Source organism: Artibeus jamaicensis, unplaced genomic scaffold (genome assembly GCF_021234435.1).
Source record: "Artibeus jamaicensis isolate MK-2021 breed Jamaican fruit bat unplaced genomic scaffold, CSHL_Jam_final contig_311, whole genome shotgun sequence".
NCBI lineage: Eukaryota > Metazoa > Chordata > Mammalia > Chiroptera > Phyllostomidae > Artibeus > Artibeus jamaicensis.
This window is the reverse complement of record NW_026521717.1, coordinates 4,817,295-4,838,873: the sequence shown is the minus strand read 5'-3', so window position 1 is coordinate 4,838,873 and position 21,579 is coordinate 4,817,295. Positions and strand designations below refer to the sequence as shown.

Below are 21,579 nucleotides of genomic sequence, written 5' to 3'. Positions count from 1 at the left end.
TTAATATAATGAAATATTTTAGATATTAATTAAAATATATAAAAGTATATTGCAAACACCAGTGTACCAACCATTCATATTTAATAATTGTTAACATTTAGCCAGATTTTCTTGAGTTTTTTTTGTTTGTTTTGAAAAAATAAAACATGTTGTTCTTTAACATGGCAGATTCATATATATTACATTGTTTTGGAGCAGGAAAAAACCAGCAAATTATAGATGTTGAGTATTTCCTGGGATATATAAAGTATATGGAGAAATAATAACTGACTTTGTAGCACTGAGAAGTCAGAACCTAAATGTTAATATGACACAATATGGTACTATACCAAAAGGCTCAAAATTTGGAGGCATCAGGGTATTTGGAAACTGAGATGAATTTAAGACTTGAGAAAAATGTAGTTCAGAAGTTTGAGTACAGAAAATTAAACCTCCAGTTCATCTCCAGCCCCAAAATCTGAGCAGCTACTCTCCCTTCTACCCTCACAAGTCATGAGTGATGTTCTGGAAAACTTAAACCAGGGAAGCTACAGACCCTGGGCACCTGGCATTACAGAACGTGGGAGTGAATGTCATACTGACCACAGGGTATTCAGTGAAGTTGACTGCCTGAATGACAAGACACATAAAACAGTTCCATCTTCCTTTTCTTCTAAGCATTGGAGGTCATGATGCAGACATCATAAACCAATAGAGAAAATATTTATTTTTATATTCTATTTTGTTCACTACATTCTGATTTTGAAAAAAAAATGAAAGAGATTTAATCTTACTCCTGCTGGTTGTTGTTGTCACTAGAAGCTACCCTGAGCTCTGGCACCTGGCTAAGAGCATAGGGGCTATGAACCTTGTTAAATTAGTAATTGCTGTCTGTAGGTGGACAGAAAAGTGCTCAATCATTACTGATACTCCTCAGCTTAATTGTGTTCCCAATAAATGTTTTTAGTTAAAGTGTCATACCTTCAGCCTTGGCAGTGTTGAGTGAGAGCCTGTGAATCAAAGGGTCACTGGTTCGATTCCCAGTCCAGGGCACATGCTTGGGTTGCAGTCCAGGTCTCCAGTAGGGAGCTCTCAAGAAGCAACCACACATTGATATTTCTTTCCCTCTCTTTCTCCCTTCTTCCCCTCTCTAAAAAAAATTAATAAAATCTTCTTAAAAAACAAATAACATGTCATACCTTCAACCATCTAATACTTTTTTCTCTAGAAAAATAAACTTTTAATAGTTATATCAATAGATGTTATTGAAGTGGCTTAGATTCTAAATTACAAGCCCCCAATGAATTGGGTACTTACACTGATTCTTTTCAGAATGTTTTCTAATGTTGACAATGAATCATGGGTCTTACACACTTGCAATATTAAAGTTAGGCAAAGTGCCTCAGAGATCAGTATGTTCAGTCTGTGTTTTCCTACGTTGACAAATTGAAGAGGAAAAAGGTAAACCGTTTGTCCAAAGATATCCAGGTAGTTACTGACAGAAGCAGGGCTGTAATTTTTTTAAAGTGGTCTTTGATTATCAGTAAAAATATATAGTTACCACTTAAAATTTGTGAACTACAGTGTGGTTTCTGTGGTATATAAAAGGCTATATTAATAGAAAATAGTTACTAGAAATTAATAGGAATTTTTAAGGCTCCAGGTAGATAGACTTATTCAATTCACTGTCTAATTGTGCATTTTGTTTTCCCTTAAGAGTTTGCTTTTATGATAAAAATTACTCTTGGTCAGCATTCTACTCATCTGCGTTTCCAGTGTTAGAATTATGATTCTTCAGGGGTGTGCACAAGGCAAGAGATAAGAGAATCTCTGGAGAGGAAGTATATTTTTTGAAACCACACAAGGTATTATTAAAGGGTATTTGTTGTTCAAATAAACCCTATGGAGTTGGAAAAAGTTTGAGAGATACTGTTAGAGAGTTTTAAATTAATAAAAGAATTCGATTTAGGAAATTGGAATAAAACAAAGATAAATACAGAATGATAGTCTGTCTCATTTCTAAAATCTGAGCAGATTCTTAAGGATAGTAGCCAGATTTCCTCACAACCATTTATTTTACTATTAAAGAACATAAAATAATTCATGCTATTTTCTCTAATCTCAGAACAATTTTCACCCAATTCCATATAAACAGATTGGTATACGTTGAAGAGAAATTGATGTGTTTTTTTTTCTTGGAAAGTAATTAAAGGATAAGATTTCTATAAGTGTCTTGATTGTTCAAATTGTGGTTGTATTTTACATTTATAAGAAGTTATGTTTATATGAAGTTACCTTTATGTAACTTCCTAAGAACTTTCTTAATGGAAGTGTCTTGATTGAGAATAAATATTTAAGCCAACTTCTGGTCAGATATATAGAGAGTGGTCTTGCAAGTAAATAATTTATTATAGTAATGACATGTAGTAAAGAAGCACAATATCTGGAAGAAAATTGCCAGGAAAGTTTTATAGAAGCACATTCTATGATTTTTCTAATATACTTGTGCGTTTTAATAATTTTATTTATTTATTTATTTGTTTGTTTGTTTGTTTATTTATTTATTTATATTTTAAAGATTTTATTTATGTATCTTTAGAGGGGAAGGGAAGGAGAGAGGGAGAGAAACATCAATGTATGGTTGCCTCTAGTGTGTCCCCTGCTGGGAATTGGCCTGCAGGGAACTGGCCTGCAACCCAGGTATGTGCCCTGACTGGGAATTGAACCACAATTGTCTGGTTCACAGGCCCGCACTCAATCCCCTGAGCTACAACAGCCAGGGTAAATTTTTATAATTTTAATTGGGCAATAAATATATGGCCATATAAATATTCTTTAGCTACACTGGCTTTCCAACAGTTCAATAAATTTGTTGACCTGTTCTGCTTCAGGGCTTCGCCGGTGTTATTAGTCTAACCTATAACCCTATTACTCATTCTCTTTGAAGATTCTTTCCCCTCAGATCTCTGTTGAAATGCTCTTCCTAGCTATCTAAACCAAAATAGTTTCCCATGTTATTCTTTCTGATTGATAGTAATATTTTCTTTTATAGCATCATTATAATTTTATATTGTATAGCCTTTTTATTACTTGTTTAGTTACATGTTTAATATCTTTTTATCCACCTCTGTTTAGTCTTAGCACTGCGTCTGATACATAGTAGATGTTTAAAAAATATTTGGTAAAAGAATGACTAACAGCCTGGCCAAGTAGCTCAGTGGTTTAGAGCATTGCCCTGATACACCAAGATTGCAGGTTCAATCCCTGGTAAAGGTACATATAAGAATCAATCAGTGAATATATAAATAAGTGGAGAAAGAAATCATCTTCTCTCTTTCTTTTCCTCTCCCATATTCTTCTCTTTCTAAAAGTCAATAAATACAAAATAATTTAAAAAATGAGCAACACATATAAAACATGTATAATGAACATTTCTGCCCCCTCTTTTTCAAGTGCTAAGATATCTTATAGCTTTTTAAAGATTTTTATAATCATTTTGGTTATTATTTATGGCTCTTTGTATTGTTGGAAACAGTAATAATCTTCTAAATGTTCATTAAGCTGGTGTGAGATCTATAGTGATGAATAAATTTGACATTATCATTTTACCAGTTCAGTTGAATTACAAATAGGGATACTGGCCAAGATGGAGGTGTGGGTTGATAGGCTTCACTTCCTTACACAACCAAAAGAAGGATAAGAACCAATTTAAAAACAGAAAACCATCAGAACTGCCAGAAAATCAAACTGTTTGGAAGCCTGACTACCAAGACAGCTGGTAGACTAGGGCAGGCGAGGTGGTGGTTGGTGGACCAGGCAGGGCCACATTTGTGTGAGGATAAGCCGGGAGGAACAACTGGAGAGCTAACTGTGTGACCCAGGGCTCCAGCACGGGAAACTATGTCCTCAAAACCTCTGGCTGTAAAAACCTGTGCAGATCAGAGTGGTGGGAGAAACTCCCAGTATCAGGGGAGAGTTTTTTGGAGAGGCTCAAGGGATCCTGGAATATACACAAGCCTGCTCACCCACCTAGGAATCAGCATCTGAAAGGGAATAATCTGTTTTTGGGAAGCCAGAAAAGTGATGGAAAGTTGGGTGAGAGCCAAGCAAGCATCACAGTTCCCTCTCTGACCCCACCCCCTTCACAGTGTCACAATGCAGCAAAGAGGGTTGCCCTGCCCTGGTGAATATGTAAGTCCCCTACCATTACAATGTAACCAGTGTGGCAAGACAAAGAAATAGGGCCCAAATGAAAGAACAAACAAAACTCTAGGAAAGAAACTAAGCAACAAGAAGATAGACTCCTATCAGATGCAAAGTTCAAAACACTGGTAATCAACAATTGCAGAAATGATTGAACTCAGTTGCAAAATGAAGGAAGAAAAGAAGGCTATACAAAGTGAAATAAAGGAAATATAAAGGGAACAAGCAGTGAAGGGAAGGAAACTGGAGCTCAGATCAACAATTTGGAATAGAGGAAGAAGTAAACATTCAATCAGAATAGAATGAAGAAACAAGAATTCAAAAAAATGTGGCGAGCCTGAGGACTCCCTGGGATGTTCCAACATTCGAATCACAGGGGTGCCAGAGGAGAAGAGGAAGAGCAAGACATTGAAAACTTATTTGAAAAAAAAAATGAAAGAAATCTTCCCCAGTCTGGTGAAAGAACTAGACATGCTAGTCCAGGACACTCAGAGAGTCCCAAGGAAGTTGAATCCGAGAAGAAACACATCAAGGCACATCATAGTTAAGTAACCCAAGATTAAAGATAAGGAGACAATCTCAAAAGCAGCAAGAGAAAAAGAAGATAGTTACCTACAAAGGAGTTCAAATCCATCAGCTGATTTCTCAAAAGAAAATTTGCAGGCAAGAAAGGACTGGAAAGAAATATTCCAAGTCATGAAAAGCAAGGACCTACAACCTAGACTACTTTATCCAGGAAACGTATCATTTAGAATGCAAGGGCAGATAAAGTGCTACCCAGATAAGGCCAAGTTAAAGGAACTCATTATCACCACCCCCTTTATTATTTGAAATGTTAAAGGGACTTATCTAAGAAGACGAAGATCAAAAACTATGACAATAAAATGACAACAAACTCATAACTATTAAAAATTGAACCTAAAAAACAAAAACCAAGCCAACAAACGATTAGAATAAGAATAGAATTACAGAAATGGAAATCACATGTAGAGTTACCAGTGGCGAGGGGGAAAGGGGAAAAGGGGGAAAAGGTACAGGGATTAAGAAGAATAATTGGCAGGTACAAAATAGACAGGGCAGATATTAAGAACAGTATAGGAAATGGAGAAGCCAAAGAATTTATATACATGATCCATGGACATGAACTAAGGGAGGTGGGAAGGTGTTAGAGGGAGTAGAGGTATTGGGCAGAAGGAGTCAAAGGGGAAAAAATAATTGGGACAACTGTAACAGCATAATCAATAAAATATACTTAAAAATAAAAACATAAATTTAGTGTGCTGATTAGGTAAATGTGAAGTGCTGAAAAATGAAATAGGGTTTATTATGGAGGAGCAAGGCCTGTGGCAGCCTAAAACTCCAGGCTCTCTGAAGTGTTTCCCCCACCCACTGCCCATCAGTAGTTCATATAACTCATTCACAAGGGATACACAGCTTCAGAAGGAGCAGCCTCTGCTGGTCAAGCCTGTTTACCCACAGGAGTAAAGCCAGTGACAGAAAGACATTAAGTTGAGACTGAAGGAGGCACAGGGAGCTCAGAACTCAAGGACAGAAATGGCAAGGCAATGGACCAGAGTCAAAGATCATTATGTGATTAAACTTTTGGTTCCAGTTACCAGAAAATAAATTTTTGTACCACCAAGTCCAACAAATATACATTGATGCTAACAAAGGTGTTAAAGAAATTACATTGCAGAAAAATCCCTAGCCTAACAAATAAAGGTTCATGACTGTTCCACCCTAAGGCAATCCCTGATTCTAAATCCTTGTTACCAATAAGAAAAAAACCAGGAACTCCCCTGCAACAGAATCTTCCTGAAGCCCTTCTCTGAGATGGCCATAAAGGACACATAACAAGGGAAATCTTAGCAGATAATCCTGGAGTTAAGACATCCACTGGTCACAGAACCCAGACCAAGGCTAAGGAAGAAACTCAATGAAGAAATGCTTATGATATTCTATGGTCATATAATCTTTTGTACTATCCATACCAAAGAATATTACTTAGATAAGTACAGTACTTGAGAAGTTATAGACAACTACCTTATACTTCCTTTGCCATTATACAATCATATATATTTTAAGGCATAAATTGCAGGATCATAAAGAGCTAAATCCAAACTTGATCAAGGTAGATTTTTGAATAATTTCAGGGGAAAAATAAACATCACCCAGAGTTTATGGAACAATGACTGCATGACATTTGTTCTAGATGCATCATCTGGATAGGACTTTGATTCGCCTCTCATTATGGAGAGGCAAAGTACATATATATTTGTTCAAAGTATAGCTGGATCTTGTTAAGTAGGAAGATTTTGAAATGATATGTATGGGGACAAAACATATCTGTGCAAATACACATATACACAAATGTGTGCTGGTCAGCCAAGAATTGACCCATTGTAGACACCTGTTCTTGGTCCATCCAACATCGCCCCCTTTATTTTGGTAGCAGTATAAATAATAATGAGAGCAGGACCTCAATTTACTGACAGTAACCCTTTAAAAAATAAAGTACTTTTAGTTACCTACATTTTGTACAGAGAGCTGGACAACACTGGGGATTTGCTGACTTGTCTTTGTTATATAGAAAGTGCTCTAAGGACAAGATTCTGTCTTAGAGTCCCATCAACCTTATCAGGTACATAACTGCTGACAATGGGCCTTGTAAAATGTTCAGCACCCAGTGGATACCCAGTGAAAATTAACTGATGATGATGAATTATACAAGCTTTTAAGCTGTCACTTGATCCCAGTATATAACAACTTTCCTGAATAAATCAAGGAACTGTTTGGTATTCAATACCATTATAAAGTTCATCCATCACCTTCATGAGTCTAGCAAATTGCTGTAAAAGCATAATATGACGATGGTAGAACTCTAGAAATGATTAAAAAAATTCTCTTTGTTATAATAAGAGAATTAAAGATTAAGTTACAGATAGCATAGTATGTATAGGGAAATTCATAAAAAATATTAGTTAAGTGACCTTTTTGAAAACAGCAGAAAAAAAGTCAATACCAAATTTTGTGTGTGTGTGTGTTGTGTGTGTGTGTGTATAAAAAACTCTTTCCTTGTCCCTATAATAAAAGTTCATCTGACTTAATGTTTAAGTAAAACTGGATCTCCCTGAGGTTAAAGCAGATGAAATCTCAGTTAGAAGATACAGAATTAGGCAGAGGAAACTATGAATTGCTACCTGAACATTTCAAAAGTAAATTTATTTCCAGGAGCTTATTCAAAGTGAATCAGAAGGTAAATTTTGTTATTATGAATCCCCTGGAGCCTTAAGGTATAGCTCACAACCCTCAGAGTTCATTGGTGAGTATCTGTTAATAGATTTTCACTCTTCAATAAATTCCTTTAATATGTGGCCTGACACAAAGAAACCTTTGTGCTTTAGTCCTAGTAACAATTTTCATTACAGATAAGTTTCTCTGACGTAATTTGAAACTTTAGCACTCTAAGCAAAGTTCTAAGAATTGACTCTAAGACAGGGATATTCTTAATTATCATGTTCAACCTTGATAGGACATCCCGAAGGGTTTACACCATAAGGAGCTTTTGAATAAGCTCCTTATCTGACAAAAATAACAATATCAAGGAAAATGGTGCAATAAAGTTTTCTACGCCTATGGAGATAGATTCATACACATGAATTTTTTTTTTATATGTGAACAAGAGATTACAGCCTAAAAATAATGGAAAACCTACAATATGTGAGTTATTAGGGGGAAATAACACTATTTGGTTATTATATTTGTTGAGAATATTCTATAATGCCAGCCACTGTTCCAGGCATAAGGGTTATTACACTGAACACAATCTATAAACACCTTGCCCTCACAGAGCTTACAGATACTTATCTTACATAACTAATCCAAAGATAGAGTAGCTCTATTATTATTAATTTTGCAGGTTCTATACCCTCAGTGTCATCCTCAGTATGTAAACATTCTGATTATGCCCCCCATAGTTATAGGATAAAGTTCCAGATATCACATCTAGAGATGATGACAGCCTTGGACAAGAGGGCATTCTTTCCAACCATCTCTTTAAAAATTAAAATCCCTTTCTTAGAAACCTTCTAGGAGCTACTGTTCAACATTGGTTGGTTACATGGTGACCCCAAAGTTCCTTTCATCTCTTCCCACAGAACAGACACTTTTTAAAGGTCTACCTTCTCTCTCCACAGGACTGGATGCCTGTAGCAAGAAATATGGGATCCATTTATTTGTATATTCACTCAATCAGCATTTTTTAATTTTATTAAATTCATCAGGGTGACATTGGTTAATAAGATTATATAGGTTTTAAATGTATACTTGTTTGATACATGATCTGTATACTGTATTGCATGCCACATCCCAAAGTCAAATAATCTTCTGTCACCATATATTTGGTCCCCTTGACCCTTTATTATCCCTTATCCCCCCTCCCTATGGTAACACCAAGCTGTTGTCTCTGTCAATGAGTTTTAGTTTTATATGAGTGAAATTATATGGTTCAGTGAACATGTAAGTGCTAGATCCAACTGCTCAGCACTTTTGAATAGCTGCTCCAGCACCTAGAAGAGTGGTCATTTAGAAAAATCAGTGAAGAAACAGTAGAAGGAAACAATAATAACCGTTCTGCAGCTCATAATTTCAATCATTTAAATACATCTTAATAGTACATATTGCTAACCCAGAAAGTAAACAAGGGAAACAAACACAATCACCTTTTCCCTTACTTCCCTGATGATGACTTCTGTTTAACCTAGATGATTTTTAGAACCTCTGGCAGATATGTTCATCCTCCAAACCCCCACAACTATTTCACACATATTGTGTAATTAAAAGGCCAATTAATATTTGTAATACCAGCAGTGGCTGCTCCTTCTGAAGCTGTGTATCCCTTGTGAATGAGTTATATGAACTACTGATGGGCAGTGGGTGGGGGAAACACTTCAGAGAGCCTGGAGTTTTAGGCTGCCACAGGCCTTGCTCCTCCATAATAAACCCTATTTCATTTTTCAGCACTTCACATTTACCTAATCAGCACACTAAATTTATGTTTTTATTTTTAAGTATATTTTATTGATTATGCTGTTACAGTTGTCCCAATTATTTTTTCCCCTTTGACTCCCTCTGCCCAATACCTCTACTCCCTCTAACACCCTCCCACTTCCCTTAGTTCATGTCCATGGATCGTGTATATAAATTCTTTGGCTTCTCCATTTCCTATACTGTTCTTAATATCTGCCCTGTCTATTTTGTACCTGCCAATTATTCTTCTTAATCCCTGTACCTTTTCCCCCTTTTCCCCTTTCCCCCTCGCCACTGGTAACTCTACATGTGATTTCCATTTCTGTAATTCTATTCTTGTTCTAGTCGTTTGTTGGCTTGGTTTTTGTTTTTTAGGTTCAATTTTTAATAGTTGTGAGTTTGTTGTCATTTTATTGTCATAGTTTTTGATCTTCTTCTTCTTAGATAAGTCCCTTTAACATTTCAAATAATAAAGGGGGTGGTGATAATGAGTTCCTTTAACTTGACCTTATCTGGGTAGCACTTTATCTGCCCTTGCATTCTAAATGAAACGTTTCCTGGATAAAGTAGTCTAGGTTGTAGGTCCTTGCTTTTCATGACTTGGAATATTTCTTTCCAGTCCTTTCTTGCCTGCAAATTTTCTTTTGAGAAATCAGCTGATGGATTTGAACTCCTTTGTAGGTAACTATCTTCTTTTTCTCTTGCTGCTTTTGAGATTGTCTCCTTATCTTCAATCTCAAGGAATTTAATTATGATGTGTTTTGGTGTGGCCCTCTTTGGGTCCAGCTTATTTAGTATTCTCTGAGTGACCTGGATTTCTATGTTTATTTCCTTCACCCAATTAGGGGAGATTTCTTTCATTTTTTTAAATAAGTTTTTAATTTCTTGTTCTTTCTGTTTTCCTTCTGTCATCCCTGTGATTTGGATGTTGGCACATTTGGAGATGTCCCAGAATCTTATTCTTTTCTTGTTTTTTTTTTTTTTTTTTTTTTTTTTTTTTAATTCTTGTTTCTTCTTTCTGTACTGGTCGACTTTTTCTACCTTATCTTCCAAATTGTTGATTTGAACCCCAGCTTTCTTTCCTTCACTGTTGATTCCCTATAGATTTTTCTTTATTTCACTCAGTATATACTTAATTTCTCCCCTTATGCATTTGCTGAACTCAGTGAGTTCTTTGAGCATCCTTATCACCAGTGTTTTAAACTCTGTATCTTATAGGTTGGCTATCTCCACTTTGCTGAGTTTTTTTCTTCAGTTTTGATCTGTACTTTCATTTCGGCCATATTTCTTTGTCTCTTCAATGTGTTACCCTCCCTGTGTTTCTTGTTGTGTATTAGGTAGAGCTGCTTCTATTTCCTGTCTTGGTACACTGTTATGTTGTACAGGGTGGATCCTTAGGTGTTTATCAGGATGGGACAACCCACTTTGCCACTTTGTGGTGCTGTATGTGGAGGAGGGGGTCATAGAGGGAACAGTGTCACTTGCTGTTCTTATTCCTTTTCCAGTCACTGTCCCCACTTCCGTTATGCTCCTGGCATCCTTTTAGCTGCTGCCCTGGTGCTGAATCTTCAAGTGGGTGGGTTTTTATATGTTCCTGGACTGTGAAGGTCCTTTAAATGGACTCTCCTGAGAGACTGGCTGTTTTTTCTGCCACTCCAACCCCCACTGGTTTTTACAGCCAAAAGTTATAAGGCTTTATTTTCCCAGGTCTGTAACCTTGGGCTGAGTGGTCAGGCCTAGGGCTGGGATCATGTGCTCCCTAGGTGTCCCTCCTGCTTTTTATCTTGTGTGTGAATGCTGGCCTGTGCACTGCTGCCTTGTCACTACTGCATCATGTCTTCTCTGCTCTGGCTCCTGGTCTCCACCCCTGCTACCAGTCTAGGTGAATATTTTTTCTTTAAATCCTTGGTTTTCAGACTTCCCTACAGTTTGTTTTCTGGCAATGGTGATTATTTTTTTGTTTTGAGGTTAGTTGTGATCTTTCTTATGTTTGTGTGAGGAAGTGATGTGTGTCTCCCTATGCTTTCATCTTAGCTGGAGCACTAAATTTAGACCATAAGAAATAATTTGGCTGCTGAAATTCAGCTAACATACAGCTAATCTGTACTTTATGGTTCTATATCACTGGCCAGGGCTGTTGCTTATGGTTCTAAATATATCTGTGAACTGCAGAAAGGCAGTGCAGATCTTGTTCTACTCACCAGGGCCTGCACTCAGGTAAGGATGGCTATTTGAAATTTGTCAGTACAGAGGAAAGTACCTTCTTGGATCTACACAATTTCAAACTTATTTGACTATTGCTGGTTAGGGCTATGTTGTTTCCAGGTTAAAACAACTTTTTGTAATAAAAGTTGCCTACTTTTTTTAGCTGGCTTTTCTTTTTACCTTGGCCAGTTGGAATGGAGTTTGTTGTTTTATTGTAACAGCTACTGAAAGCCGTAAGAAGTGCAATACACTGATATGTGAATAGTTTTCTACAGTTACCTGAAAGCGCCAGTCTAGAATACATACTGTCTGTGTCCCAGGGGCTGGTGGTAGCTCATTTTCATTAAGTACTTTACTAGTGTCTCATATTATCCACTGATTCTCTAGGCAAGGAGGGAGCAATCCCACTGTTCCCATTCTTGCCTTTTCTTAGTTAGTATCACATTTCAGCCTACTGATGCTGGTTACTGTATTAGATAGGAGTTCTTGATTTCTAGATTTTTGACATGTGTCTTTGCTTTACCAGAAAGCTCTTACCACATGGAGGAGAACTAATGGCAGATCTAAATTCTAGGACCTATATCAGGGAGCATTTCTTCATCTATTCAAGTGTGAAAATGTATTTATCCTGAATATGCCCATTATTACCAATGAAAAAACTCGGGAGTGATGCTTCAAAAGACCATGAAGATACTATTATTCCTTGTAAAGTTACCATATTTTAATAAAAATTTTGGTATGTAAAATAAGTTTCTGGAAGATGGTTGCTTTGTGCTTTTTTTTAATCAAATTAATATATTTTCTGTCATACAAAAACACTGTTTAGGCTACTTATTTCTGTAAAATACAGGTACATATACTTTCATTGGATATACTTACAGAGTTATAAATAATTATATGTAGAGACCAACTTTGTCAGTTGAGTCAGAGAATAAAGGATATCATGGCCAATGCAAATCCCATATTTTCTGTGGATTATGTGGGAGGGCAGCATGATCTTTTAAAATATAAATAAAACTTGTAGGCAGCAATCCATAATGAAAGCTGCCAACTTAAACTGATAATATTCTGTTCTCAATTATATGACTGGTAGGCTCATATAATCTAGATAAATTAACTGAAAACTATTGTGTATAGTAGCTGGCATTAAGTAAGATGAAACTTGTTGTTCACTTAAGGATAAAAACAAGCATTAGAGTAAAATTACACTAGGAAAAGAGACGATCAAGACTTTGTTATTCATGGATTTACTGTCTGATATTTTTTTTTAAGATTTGCATGTATTACTTTTTAGTAAATACCAATTGCTGACCCTAGAATTCAAACCCTAGTGAGTCTTGTTCAAAGCCTATGCATATCATACCACCTGTTGTTGCTAGTGTCTTGAGGAAGACAGTTGTGCACAAATTGCTCCTGATATAAAAGTGACAAACTTGTCCACTTTGCTTGAGACTGTTCTGGTTTTAAAACTGAAAGTTCTGTACTTCAAGACCTCTTTTTGTGCAGAGCAAAGTGAGATGGTTGCCCACCTACCTACCTGACTTTTTCCCAGCCATGGTAAGGAGAGAAAGTTGAGGGTGTTAGAAAGTTTTCTTCAAATGGTAGGGTACAACTGAGTACTTTTCTTCCAAACTACATAATGTATCATCCTCCCTCAGTAGTAATCAGCTCCTGAATTGTAAAGCTGAGCTGCTGCTGCTTTCTGAGCTCTACCACAGGCTGTGAATTTGGTGGTAGTCTTTATCCTGCTATTACTATATTGTGGAGTTTTTTTTTTTCACAGTACATATGGTATGTACCCAAATGACTTTTGGGTCATTTAGGCTTTGGGTAGTTTAAGTATTTATATGTATGTATACCATACATATTTGTCAAAAGGCCCTGGTAGAAGCTATTAATGTTTCCTAAAAGAATCCCAGTGTTAATCCCATAGCTAAATAAAAGTTTATTTTTTATGTAATAGTATGAGGTGATCATTCTACATCAGCAAGAGGCTCTCCTTCCAGCTGGCATGAGGATTCCTTCCGTTTGTCTTCTGTAGTGTCTCTTAAGATATTTCCCTCATTTGTGGTCAAAGCTGGGTTGTTGCTAAGGGCAAGAAAGAAAGCACGGAGAGGGGACACTCATGCCCAAAGGTTTAGGATTAGAAATGGCAGAAATAAATATCTGCTCTCATTACCTTCAGATCTAACATGGATACATGGCTGAACCAAATTGCAGGGAAGACTGGGAAATGGGTTAGCCAGGTGCCCAGGACAATGAAGGGAATGGATGTGTGAAACAGCTGGCAGTCTCTCCCTCTAGGCTCAAATTAAATATGTTTAAGTACTTTCTAAATGCTTTTTCTTTTTTAATACAGGAAAATGATCTCTTCTCCAAATAATTTCTAAAGTTTTATCCTCTTGTTTTGGGAAGAAGTGCCCCCAACCCCTGCTACCCAGGGATTTCTTTTGCAATGATGAAAACTGTATTACTATTGAAATACTATTAGGTATGCAATATCATCAGAAGAAAATTTCCTCAATCCTGCAAATTCCCAGTCATGTAGTCCCAAGATCTAATTGGTATCCTCAAATTGGTCAATGTTCAAAAAAGTCACAGTTCCAAAATATGCTTCAATATATTAATATATACAGTAAATAGAGTGAAGATGAAAAATACAATATATGATAAAAGTCCAGAAGTTCAAGAGGTAAATAAAAATTTTCTGAAGTCTTTTGGAGTAGAACAAATGACACAGAGATAGAAAATGCCAGAAGTTTCCAGACTGTGTAAGCATTAGGATGCAGGGGCCACTCAGGGTTTGCCCACTGAGAAAGGTTTGTATCAAGCTTATAAACAGAGTCATCCATTAGCACATATATTTTAGCAGATATTAGCATAAATTACATTACAACAATAAATAAAATAATTTTATTGTATTTGCATATTGAAGTAATTTAAAGCTTTTATTTATACATGCGTAGTATATATATTTATATAATAAAACTGTTTTAAATATATATGTAAATATATATATATACATTTTACATAAGTATATAAAATCACTACCATTGTGTGTGTGTATATGTGTTCATGTTTATCTCATAGTGACTATAGAGTAGTAGAGTTACTGGGAACCCACTAAAAGCTTGTAACTCTCCTTGGGAAGAGTAATTCAGTTTCTAGTAATTTCCTGCCCTTACCTTTGCTCCCATATTCTATTTAGATCATTTTGTTACTGATAATTTTAAATCCTAAGCATTTAATTTTGATTTTTTTGTATGTGTACAATAGCTATTTAAACTGAATGGCATAACAATACTTTTATAGTTTTATTAAATCTAATTTATGTGAAGAGACCAGCAACTGTGGATGTATCGCTCATGGTAATAGATTATATGCTCTATCAAAATGCTGCTTTTGTTGCTTCTCCAACAGGTGTAGTTTCAAGTATGGTTAATACTAAGCTACAATATCACACATATAAAAATTATCAAAAGAAGTTTATGCTGTTGACTCATTACTCCCATATATATTGTTATTACTGAAAGTCACTAGATCTAATTCTGTTGGTTTTCTTCCAGACTGAACTACAAAGCACAGTGTTTCTTAAGTCATTTGTAGCTATCCACTATGGATATTAGAATTACAATCATGCTGCATTGTATGAACAACGATTAAAAAAAATATTTACACATATGTTAAGCAGGTGACCAATGCTATCCAGGTTTGAATATGCTGAGTGTTCATATAACTGGTATTTAAATTTTTGATGTGTATTGCATTTGTTACTGAATATCAAGAATATGCTATTTTGCTTATATAGAATAAGTTCAAAATGGGTTTTTTTGTACAAGTACTCATCCTGTTCAGAATGATATAACAGAAGCCTGAATGTTCATATATCAAACAAAATGCCAGCTTTCTGTGGAAAATAGGTGTCAAAAAGTTTCTTTGTGTCACTAACACATGTGATTATGTAGTACAAAATGCAGAGTTTGTAAAATTTCTTGAATACACAGGCAAAAAAAATGAATAATTCAGAACAACTCATAAGTTTTGCATTCTATTGTCCCTTTATAACGCAGGGAGAAGATAACAGTCAGTATGCTCCCAATAGAGCTGAATTTGCACAAGTTACACCTCTGAAAATGCCAGATGGTTTATGGTCTACTTTTGAGAGCTGTCACATATGTAAAGATTTGAAAAAAGAAAGACAGCTGAATGAGAGCAGTGGATCGTTAAAGGGAGAGTGAGGGTCCCTAGGCATCACTTGTGTTTTAAGAAGCATTGTGTCATTCCCATATTAGCATGTTTTTTTTAAGCCATTAACAACTTTTACACAATAAGAAAAATCTATTTAAAGTCAAGTAGTTATGGTTTAGTCAGTCAGATATTTTTGTTCTTTATGAAATAATAAAATTACTCTTCTTACTTGTTTTTAGTTGTTATTATTATTTTAAATCCTCACCTGAGGATATGCTTATTGATTTTAGAAAGAGAGGCAGGGAGAAAGAGAAAAAAATAACACTGATGTGAAAGAGAAACGATTGCCTTCTGAATGCACCCTTACTGGGGATCGAATCTGAAACCTAGGTATGTGCCATTACCAGGGATGGGACCCACAACCTTTTGATGTATGAGTCTGACCCACCCAGCCAAGCCAGGGCAATTATTATTTTACTGTAAGAATAGGTGTCACCCATGAATAATTATCAATGAAACTAAAATAAATGTTTCTTGAGATAACCAATATATCTAGGGTCTATCCAGTTTTGTTTTGACATATGTACTGGATGATGCATTTGACAGAATCATATAACTAGGAATGTTTTAATGTTAAAAAAAAAAAGAAAAAAATAGAATGGAGAGATAGTACTTGGTTATCTGACCATAAAACCATTATTTTTACCTGATTGTAAAAATAATTAGGTGACAGTGAAACAAAAATTAAGGTACTGTAATTTATCTGCCAACAGAAATAGATGTCATTTTGAAGACTGAGATATAGATACATTATTACAGATTTGTTTGAATATCACTCCAGCCATACCCAGTAATTTGCCTATAGTCAATTTTGATAGTAGAAAAAGGTCAGATCTGTCAGTTTTAGAATTTGGTGGCAAGACATAGTTGTCTTTTACAACCTTTATTTTTATGTATTGAGAATGTTTAACCATTACCTAGTGATTTTAAATTTATCTTGGATTATGGAATATGACAAGACATTTTTGATAAGAAATCTCCCCAGCATTGGTCAATGACATTTCAGCTTAACCAAGCTCTCAGATTGCTTGAATTATTCTTTTCAGAAAAAAAAAAGTGGCCCAGTATGTTCCATTTATTGGTGAAATTACTGGAAAGTGGTCTGAAAAGAGCACCAAATTAGGTTTAACTGTCTTCTTTGGCATTCCTTTAAATAAATATGTATAACTAGCTTTATGTTTAATAGCAGTCATTAGGATGTCATTCTCATTGATACAAGAAATTACAGGAGAGCATATTAATCTCTCGATCAAAAGATTACTCACCCATAAGAAATAGATCTGTCCAAGTTGCCTTGATTGCCAATTTTAGTTATATGAAGGACATTTATATCTTTTAAACAGAGAAGTAATCCTATCTTCTTTTTTTATCTTTTCAATAGAAATTGTGAGAAAACTAAAATATTTTGATACATTTTACAACCATTACTTGGTGTTATTCACAAATATTTAATGTTTGACAATTTTTCTCCTTCGTTTATTGTTGGATAACTTAAAAACTATGAGATATTCATGTATTAGTTTTATAATTTAGGTATTAAGGGTATGAGATCATGCTTTTGTAAAAAAAAATCAGTTTGTCTTTCTTTTCCTTGAAATCTGTACATTTATGAGTAGAATATTTTGATATATTAAGATGTTTATCTTCAAAAGACATATAGGATATGGAACAAAAATAGACATAAACAGTATGTGCTAAAGACATTCTTAAACACAAACTACCTTCTTTGTAAAAAATATATGCTGAGCCTTAGCTAGTTCCCAGATCACATAAAATCAATCTTTTAGACATTATTTGGTTTTGCATACAATAGGCTCTCTAAGTTGAAGAGTTCTTAGTATTTCGACTTAATTTACAATGTATAAATGTTCATAATTATAAATTGAAAAGAAGACTAATTATATAGCAGTTTTAGATTCTGAAATTCTAGGAAATTATAAAAGAGTAAAATTTGACAATAATGGTTTTTGTTATTGCTGTTTTTAACTGAAATGCTTTGATTGATAGCATTACTTGGGAGCTATACAATCAAGATAAATGTTGATTTTAATAAGCCCATTATTTAACCAGTATAAAAAAAGTAACCATTTCTGGAGAGATTAGAGCTCCTTAGCTGCAAAATCAGAAACCATGTTAGCTAATTTAAATAGAAAATAAATCTATTAGCAGCACAGAGACTCTCAAGAGTTACACAGCTAAAGATCATGCCTCTATATTCAGCCGAGCTTCTTTAAAGTAAACCTCACTGATGTGCTTTTGGCCCACGGGTCTGCTAGGAGTTGAACATCAAACACTGAACCCCACAATATTTCTCTATATTGTCTAGCTTTGATACCTGAATCCGTTGTTCTTTTTCTTTTATTTCAAAAGATAATTTAGTAGTTTACCATTATCTGGGATAGGAAGATAATACTTTTGTGTCTCTGGCACCCATAAGAGGACCTGGTACATAGAAAACCATCTACTTTTGCTGTTGAATGAGTGTTGAATTACTTTTTCAGATTTCTAATTTCAATTTTGTTAAAAAACAAAACATATTTTTCTTCTTTTTTAAAAAGTTCTGTGTAATGTTGCCTTTGATGACCCCCTTTCTCATTTTCCCTTTTGGTAAGGATGCTTTTCCTATATTTACTTATTATTATTTGTTATATATTTTGCTTATTATTACTATATACATACTTATTAGTGTTTTAATTTTTCCCCCTTTCATTTTTAGTATTATGAGTAAAATTCAAGAAAAGTCTATTATGGAATGTATTTTATTTTAAAGTATTAATTAATTTTTTTAACCTAATAAACTTTTTCTGCTTTTTAACTTAGCCCAACCTCAGCGCTTGCCTCAGCTTCTAACTTCAGCACCAGAACCAAGTGAGGAGGAAATAGACAAGATAAAGAACTGCCACAAAAGTCTGAGCAATGGAAATGGAATTCACCATGGGGCCAAAACTATATCTGCAGAGAGTCAAAGACTTTCAGCTCCCGTTTCTCAAAAAATGCATAGGAAAATTCAGTCCAGCTTGTCTGTAAATAGTGATATCAATAAGAAGAGTAAAGTAAATGCTGTCTTTTCCCAAAAGCCAGGCTCTTCACCTGAAGGTAAGTTTGAGATACATACATATTTTATTTGACCATGTGTAAAATCCTATTCACTAATATTTCATAATTATTTGATTGAGTAAACAAATGAAGAATATTACTTATCTGTAAAATGCAGCTTAAATCCCTAAAGAAGAGCACAGGCTGTGGAAGGAAGCATTGGCAGCTGATATGCTGCTTTTAGATTATTGTCTTCTTGAGTGAGTAGTCATTAGTTTATATATAACTGTGGGCTGCCACAGATGAGAATAAGTCAACCAAGACATGCTCTGCTTGGGGAGGAAAGGTGGCCAATCTCAAAGGAGAAGGGCCAAGAGCCTTTTCCTCTGTGAGCTTTTATCGGGTTTGTTTAGCATTGGAATACAGGTAAAGCTCATTAATCATTATCAGGCAGTAAGGTTCAAACAATAGATAACATACAAAGAACTCTGAGAGTCTATTTTGAGTCAGGGTCCAATTAGCTAAAGAGCCATAAAACTCGAAGGAACAAGCTCACTTCCTGCTTGGATCCTTACCATTTAATTGAGAATATTCTAAACAAAGCAGGTTTCACAGGACTTTACACATTCTTTGTTAGCCCTGATCACCCTAGGGAACCCACCCTTTCTAGCACAAGGCTGCATCGACCACCAGCATTGTTTCAGGCTTAAGTCAGGCAGGGGAAGTAAGGCAGCCAAGAGATTAGGAGACTTCTCGCAGACAGAATGAGGACTTGGGCTATGTCAAAGCAAGGGGGGAGGGTCCATCACCCCCTTTTGCTGTAGCCCCCTGTCTTAGCTATCATGCCTGTCTTAGGTCATTCTCCCCTTGGGGAATCTTACCTGTCATTGGCTAACGGGTAAGATTATGGGGGGGGCAATTATGGATGAAGTAAAAGGAGCAGAAGCAGTGCTCCTGCCATGGAGATAAGCTTTGTCTCCTTAGTGGCTTATGGTCCAAAGGTCGCTCACTTAGCTTTAGCTATGGCTGGGATTACAGCCTCTGAAACCAGGCAGGGTAGTTCCCAACATATAACTACTTCTTTTTAAAAACCACATTTAGAAATATGAGTGTAACATTGTGGTGCCACATGAATGTACGAGAGTATTTTTTTTGTTTCCGGTTTAATATGCTATTATGTGGTTTAGAGATAAGATTACTTGCTTGCAAATCAGTTCTTAAATACGCAAAACAAAATCAGGAAAAGATTTGGTAATTTTTATCTTCTTGCCAAGGAGTGGGACAAGTAATCTGTGTTGCTTAACTGACCAGCATCTTTCAGCTACCCTGCCCCATTCCAAGCTCACTGTGGTCTGGTTGTTAGCTCCTCTCAGGAACTAATTATTACCTCTTCAACTCTGTCTTATCCTGCTCTTGGCCAGGTTAAAGTCAGGTTAAGTACTATGAACCTGAGAAAGTTTTTTTTTTAAATTTTAACACAAGTCCATGTCATGACATGTATTTATAACAGACTTCTTTATTTTTTATACAAATGGTTTTCAGTATTACATAAAAAAAGGAATAGTCTTCCTCATATTTAGGATTCCAAATTTCTCCTAGCATATCCATGTTCTTCTGTTCTTCCTCTCTCCACTTTAACAGTTCTTAAGCATCAAAACACTCAAATATTCCATCACATATATATATGTATGATAATATATATGATAAGATATATATCTTTTTAAAGATTTTATTTATTTATTTATTTATTTATTTATTTATTTATTTATTTATTTATTTATTGATGGGAAAGTAGGGCAAAGAGGGGAAAGAAATATCACTGTGTGGTTGCCTCTTATGTTCCCCCTACTGCGGACCTGACCTCTAACACAGGAATGTGCCTTGACAGGTCATTAAACTGGTCACCCTTTGGTTCTCAGGCCAGCACTCAATCCACTGAGCCACACCAGCCAGGACTATATATTTCTTATTTCCTTTGCCTTTCTATTTTAATTGCCATGAAGTTTTAAATAAAGGAGATTCTGTGGGTGCTTCTGTGAAGTTGGCCATGCTTATTCATAGAGATAATTTGAGTTGTAAATAGAAAATTTACATAGAAAATTGTATAGAAAGTTACCAGTAATAAGTAGGAGAAAGAATATTACATTTTGGGTATAGGTGCTCAAATTCAACCGAGGTAAAGTGTTAGGTTGATCGAATGATATGATAATAAATGGTCTGCATAGTTCCAGGTCAGTGACACTACTTTCCAAACTAATTAGATTGAAAGGGACATGATTGACACTTTAAAATTAGTTTGACATGTTAGCTATGTGGTCATCTCTGAAGCATGGGTAGGCTGTTAACTAAACTGGCTCTCCAAGGAGTTGGGAAGGCAATGCAATTTTCTTTAGACGATCTTCATTTTCAGGTGATTCGGTGAAATAATTAAATTCAATTGAAATCCACTTGTTTTTTACATTTAAATTTACTTAGTATATCCCTACCCTCTTATTTTTCATTTGATATTTGCTTATTATAAAAAATAGTAACACATATTGATCCAATTTAAAATTGCTTATGAAATTTTTATAAAATTTGTTACTATTTGCTTACTTTCAATATCATGTATGGATTTATTTCCAATGTAAGAATGCAGCTTCCTAAGCAACGTAGGAAGGAAGAGGAAAATCAATAGTATATAAATTAAATATAGATCTGTAATTCCTGTTCTCCTCCCTCTCTCTTTTCCTTTGTTTCCTCTTCTAACATACTGATAGCCCACCACAAAGATATGGATGAGGGAAGTCCCTTATAATCCTGGTATTATCACAAAATCTGTTGCAGATTGGGTTTTGGGGCTGTGAGAAGTATGAAGCACAAATGAAGATGATTAAAAAT

The 21,579-nt window shown here is 35.3% G+C and overlaps 1 protein-coding gene across 4 annotated transcripts in view; it reads left to right on the top strand.

The window, feature by feature from the left end:
- The window catches only part of MDFIC (MyoD family inhibitor domain containing), a 108,406-nt gene that overhangs the window by 38,113 nt on the left and 48,714 nt on the right, over positions 1-21,579 (top strand). For all 4 annotated transcript variants that reach the window (XM_037150050.2, XM_037150048.2, XM_037150049.2 and 1 more), the window contains one exon: positions 18,484-18,759. In XM_037150050.2, the coding sequence (XP_037005945.2) occupies positions 18,484-18,759 (276 nt within the window). The remainder of the gene's footprint in view (positions 1-18,483; positions 18,760-21,579) is intronic.